General features: G+C 42.3%; 2 protein-coding genes across 11 annotated transcripts in view; both read right to left on the reverse strand.

Moving 5' to 3' along the window:
* The window catches only part of EPB41 (erythrocyte membrane protein band 4.1), a 226,289-nt gene that overhangs the window by 76,026 nt on the left and 144,021 nt on the right, over positions 1-6,242 (reverse strand). For all 10 annotated transcript variants that reach the window (XM_023507451.1, XM_023507453.1, XM_023507446.1 and 7 more), the window contains exon 9: positions 2,647-2,799. In XM_023507451.1, the coding sequence (XP_023363219.1) occupies positions 2,647-2,799 (153 nt within the window). The remainder of the gene's footprint in view (positions 1-2,646; positions 2,800-6,242) is intronic.
* LOC105888088 (neurofilament light polypeptide-like) lies at positions 2-1,449 on the reverse strand (the record flags this gene model as incomplete). Its single annotated transcript, XM_012811994.2, has 1 exon — positions 2-1,449. A coding segment is annotated over exon 1 (912 nt), but the record flags the coding sequence as incomplete, so codon positions are not given.

Here is a 6,242-nt window from a genome sequence, read left to right on the forward strand (position 1 = left end):
CTTCTTCCTCCTCCTCGGCCCCCTCTTCCTCTCCGGCCTCTTCCTTCTCCTCCTCTTCAGCTTCTCCTTCAGAGGGGGGTTCATCCTTGGCTTCCTCCGCTTTAGCAGCCTCGATGGTCTCCTCCACCTCGATCTGCTCCTCCTGGACGTGGCTGGTGTAGTAGGATGGGAAGGAGCGGGCAGACATCAAGTAGGAGCTGGTCTGTAAACCACCATAGGCAGATCGGCCAAAGACCTGGGAGCTCTGGGAGTAGCCGCTGGTGATGCTGCCCACACTGGTGAAACTGAGCCGGGTCTCCTCGCCTTCCAGGAGTTTCCTGTAAGCTGCGATCTCAATGTCCAAAGCCATCTTCACATTGAGGAGGTCTTGGTATTCTTTCAGGTATCTTGCCATTTCACTCTTCGTGGTTCTCAATTCATTTTCTAATTTGTTGATTGTGTCCTGCATAGCACTGATGTCGGCATTTTGCTTGTCCTCCAGCTCCTGCAGCTGCTTCTCCAGCGCTTCGTTCATGCCCCGGCAAGCCTCGATCTCCAGGGTCTTGGCCTTGAGCAGGCGGCGGCTCTCGGACACCTCGTCCTTGGCGGCGCGCACGGCATCGGTGTTCTTGGCGGCGCTCTCGGTCAGCACCGTGAAGCGGCTCTTGAACCACTCCTCGGCGTTCTGCATATTCTTGGCGGCCAGCTTCTCGTACTGCGCGCGGATGTCCTTGAGCGCAGCGGAGAGGTCGGGCTTGGTGGACACGTCCATCTCCACCGAGATCTGAGCGTACTGGATCTGGGCCTGCAGCTCGGCGATCTCCTCCTCGTGCACTTTTTTCAGAAAAGCGATCTCGTCCATGAGGCTGTCGATGCGCTTCTCCAGCTCGGCGCGGGCCAGCGCCGCCTCGTCTGCGCCTTTGCGCGCCTCCATCAGCCGGCCCTCGGCGTCCTCGCGGCTCAGCACCTCCTCTTCATAGCGCGCCTGCAGCTGGCGGAGCGTCTCCTCCAGCCCCTCGCGCTCACCCTGCCTTCAAACATACTTTATACGATAGGAAGGAAATTGGCATTTATTTTGAGTGACCATTATTGCCAATAACACTATGATTAAATAGTATCAACTGTATTTTTACACACGAAGAAACTAATCTGAGATCAGAGAAGTTGTTTGTTCAGTCTCACAGCTATGAAGTGGCAGAACCAGAATTTCACTCACTCCATTATACTATGCAACTTCTAAATCATCTGCTGTAATCATAATATTCCACTTCTCAAAATCCTGACTGCTTTCTTAAATAAGAATTCTGCATTTTTAGTCTATGGTATATAGTTGATACTAAGGACTTCTCATTGTCATATTTATTACTATTTGTGTATGTGTGTGTGTGTGTGTGTTTTCTCCTCCCCTGCCTTCCTACATTAAAATTTAAGGTTGTTGTGGAATGCAACTCTAATTCATTGTTATATTTTTCGCCTCTAGAGTAGTGCCTGGCACAAGGAAAGCACTCAATAAATATTTGTTGACTGAGGCCAGGCGCAGTGGCTGACACCTGGAATCTTAATACTCTGGGAGGCCAAGGTAGGTGGACTGTCTGAGCTCAGGAGTTTGAGGCCAGTCTGAGCAAGAGTAAGATCCCTTCTCTACTAAAAATAGAAAAATTATCTGGGTGTTGTGGTGGCTGCCTGTAGTCCCAGCTACTCAGGAGGCTGAGGCCAAAGGATTGTGTGAGCCCAGGAATTTGAAGTTGCTGTGAGCTATGATGCCATGGCACTCTAACTATGGCAACAGAGTGAGACTCTGTCTCAAAAAAAAATTGTTGACTGAATAACTCATGGATTTGAAATTTGAGGGAAAACTTTGATCTCTCTGAGCTAGGCACAGATAAGTAATTATGGTATAAAATAAACATGGCAATGATAATTCCTGTCCAAGGTTTTTAAAGCTGCACATCCAGGATTTTCAGGCTGGAATAATGAGCCATTTTTCACCAGTAGATGGTGATATATACACACACACAAGCAAATAACATTAGCATGGTCCTTTCTTGTTTAGAGCTTTTCGAGTTGACATCTCATTTGATGTTCAAATACCTGTGATGGAGAAGGTAAGTGGCAATGAAGGAGTGAAAACATTTTTTTTTGGAAATTTAATTCCTACTTAATTTTCTGCTGTGACCTTAATGGTTATTCAATATAAAAGTTAAATTTGGCCAGTATTAGTACATCCTAAAACTTTACCACCAACTAACTGAGTTAACTGGCACAAAGTTGAACATCCAACTCTATTAAAAATCTAGAGCTAAGCATACATATAAATTTTATGAGCTCTGGTGGCATAAAACATGAGTAACTTAACCCCCCCAAATCTCCTGCTACCCAATTTAAAAATAAGTGTCCATCAAGTTCTTGGCTGGAATAAACAAGAAACAAGTTTATCAATCCAGGTTTCGCTTTTGGCCATGGTATATTTACTAATAGGAAGAGTAATGTTCAGAAGACCTGTAGTAAAAAAGTGAAGAAATAGCAATTTAGAAAACAAAGTCATCAGCCTCCGAATAGGTAGCTATAGTGAGATCTCTTACATGTTATAACAAAGGAAAGGAATGAAGAGATGTTTTAGACATGGTTTATGTCTGGTTTGGGAGGAAAAAAGCATGAATTCTGTACCTCTCCAGGCCGAATCTTGATGAAAAAACTGCTACGTTTGTAAGAAATCTTCAGTACTTTAGGCCAAGGAAAGCGGTTAATTCTCAGCTTATCTTTGTAAACCAGAAGGCCACTAGAGCAGACACCAAGGATGATATCCACCCCCTCCAAGTCCTAAAAAAGAAAAGTGTTTAGCATGTTCAGGCTTGAGCAAAGTGCTCAACATTCTGTTGACTACTATGGCATAATCTGAAGATATGAACAAACAAAAACATTTACAAAGCATACAATAAAAAATAAAGCTTAGCCTAATAATCATAATCCATCTAACTTTATTTCGTTTAAATCAGCAGGCATGGCTGGGCATGGTGGCTCATGCCTGTAATCCTAGCACTTTGGAAGGCCTAGGCAGGTGGATTGCTGGAGCTCAGGAATTTAAGACCAGCCTGAGTAAAAGAGAGACCATGTCTCTACTAAAAATAGAAAATAGAAAAAAAAAAAATGACTAGCTAGGCATCATAGTGAGCACCTGTAGTCTCCAGCTACTTGGGAGGCTGAGGCAAGAGAATTGCTTGAGCCCAAGAATTTGAGGTTGCTGTGAGCCATGATAATGCCACAGCCCTCTAACCAGCGTGACAGAGTGAAACTCTGTCTGAGAAAAAAAGAAAAAAAATCAGCAGTTATGACTTTCTAAAAGGCCAGGGTTTAGAGCTATGTTTATTACCAAATATACACCCACAATTATAATTCCTTTTTTATGATAAAGTGGCAATCTCTCCAGGAATCATGTTAAGTATAGGAGTTGACTATTTTTGTATGAACTCAGTATAAGGAAATTTCAGGTTCTAATAAATAATTGACATTAAGTATATTAAATTAAAAATATGATACCTAAGCCAAGAAGGAATATTAAGGTAAAATGAAGTCCTATTTACATGCCTCTTTAGTAAAGAAATTTTTTGTTTTGTTTTGTTTTTGGAGACATAGTCTCACTCTGTACCCTGGCTAGAGTGCTGTAGCATCAGCCTTGCTCAGAGCAACCTCAAATTCCTGGGCTCAGGCGATTGCCATGTCTCAGCCTCCTGCATAGCTGGGAATATAGAAGCCTAGCTAATTTTTCTATTTTTAGTAAAGATGGGGTCTCACTCTTGCTTAGGCTGGTCTCAAACTCCTATGCTCAGGCAATCCACCTACCTTAGCCTCCCTAAGTGTGAGGATTATAGGCATGAGCCACAGTGCCTAGCCTACTAAAGACATTTTTTAAAAACTAAATATATAATATTAATCATCTATGTTTGTAAAACAAGAAAAATAAATTTTGTTTAAGTTAATCTCTCTAAATGAAGATTAGTTTAGCTAAGGAATCAAAATTCAGAGTTAAGTGCTTCTTGACTATTTTTTTTTTCCAAAAATGAGTATAGAGAAACATATTAGTGACTACATGTGTTATGTACAAACGTAACAGAGAAGCAGAAATTATATACAGTTCCAATTCAGTGACTATGTAATTGAGAATTTCCCAGAAGATGCGCTCTTAAATTTTTAAAGCCTATACTTATCTCTTTCTCTCTTAGTGACATACTTTGGAGAAACAATTTGCTTTACAACATTTGGAAAAGGAACATGCTGTCTGATTCCTGCATTCTTGAACTAACACCTGCTTGAGCTCACAGGTTCGAGACCAGCCTGGGCCAGAGTGAGACTCCGTCTCTAAAAATAGCCAGGTATTTGGGAAGCTGAGGTAAGAGAATCACTTAAGCCCAAGAGTTTGAGGTCGCTGTGAGCTGTGAAGCCATGGCACTTTACCAGCAACAAAGTGAGACTCTGTCTTAAAAAAAAGAAAAGTAAAACCTAACAATTTCAGTTCTAGAAATACATCTAATCTTATGTACTGATCTTACTACCTTCTACTTTAGAGATTCATAGAAATTATAGTACTCAGCCCAAAACAATCCAGAGCAACATCTTAAGAAAAATTGCAATGGAATTTTATTAAAATTAAGAGAATTTAAATAAGGAAAAGACTATCAGATACTCAGGTTGAGAGAACCCTGAAAGGTCACGTTAGTCCAATCACACACCAGATGCTTAAATGTCCTTTTCTAAATTCCTATGAAGTGACTGTTCTGCCTATTCTGGAATACTTCTAGCAATAGGGAGTTCACTACCTACTGAGGTAGACCAACCCATCTTTGAATAGCTCTGTTAAAAAATTTATCAAGTTGAGCTAACAGTATATGTCCTTATAGCTTCTATTTTACTATCTCTAGGTTTATTATCTTAGAGCCACAGTAAAATCTCTACTTCACATACCACTCCTTTAAACACACAAAGACAGATATTACATCTTCCCCAAACTTTCTCTTTTTTTTTTTGAGACAGAGCCTCAAGCTATCACCCTGGGTAGAGTGATATGGCATCACAGCTCACAACAACCTCCAACTCCTAGGTTGGAGCGAATGGCTCAAGCGATTCTCCTGCCTCCGCCTCTCAAGTAGCTGGGACCACAGGTGCCTGTAACAATGCCCAACTATTTTTTGGTTGCAGCCATCACTGTTGTTTGGCGGGCCCGGGCTGGATTTGAACCCATCAGCTCAGGTGTATGTGGCCGACACCTTAGCCACTTGAGCCACAGGCGCTGAGCCCTTTCTCTTTTTTTTTTTTTTTTTTTTAATGCTAAGTATCCCATTCCTTTAATTGCTTTTCATTGGAAACAGGTTTTGAGTCTCCTCATCATGCATCCTAGTTACACTCTTCTGAATGAGTCTCACATCATCCCCTTGAGAACCCTTTCACTCACAACTTCCTCAACCTCTCTACCTATTTTTTTTTTTGGAGACAGAGTCTCACTTTGTCACCCTCAGTAGAGTGCTGTGGTGTCACAGCTCACAGCAATCTCCAGCTCTTGGGCTTAGGTGATTCTTTTGCCTCAGCCTCCTGAGTAGCTGGGACTATCGGTGCCTACCACAATGCCCAGCTATTTTTTTTGGTTGCAGTTTGGCTGGGGCCAGGTTTGAACCCACCACCCTCGGTATATGGGGCTGGCGCCCTTCACTGAACCACAGGCGCCACTCTTTTTTCGTTTGTTTGTTTTGCTTTTCTTTTTTGAGACAGAGTCTCAAGCTGTTGCCCTGGGTAGTGTGCTGTGGCATCACAGATCACAGCAACATCAAACTCTTGGGCTTAAGCAATACTCTTGCCTCAGCCTCCCAGGCACCTGCCACAACACCCAACTATTTTTCCAGTTGTCATTGTTATTTTAGTTGGCCCAGGCCAGATTCAAACCTGCAAGCCTCGGGGTATGTGGCTGACATCCTACCCACTGAGCTACGGGCACCATCCTCTCCAGCTATTTTAATAGCTGAATATAAGAATCAAGAAACTTGCCTTAAGTATTCATTCTGTTAGGTTGTATTAGGTTGAACTAGGATTAAAGCTCAAGTTTCCAGTGCCCTACTCCAGTAGTTGTTTTTTTATTTGTTTCTTGAGACAGAGTCTCACTCTTGTTGCCTGGGCTAGAGTAACCTGTGTCACATAATGTATATACATGCATATTAATAAAGGCCAAATTTATCATTACCTTTGCTTTATGAAGATCAACTCCATACATAGACAAC

The sequence above is a fragment of the Otolemur garnettii genome, unplaced genomic scaffold (genome assembly GCF_000181295.1).
Source record: "Otolemur garnettii isolate 467f Iridium unplaced genomic scaffold, OtoGar3 scaffold00184, whole genome shotgun sequence".
NCBI classification, from domain to species: domain Eukaryota; kingdom Metazoa; phylum Chordata; class Mammalia; order Primates; family Galagidae; genus Otolemur; species Otolemur garnettii.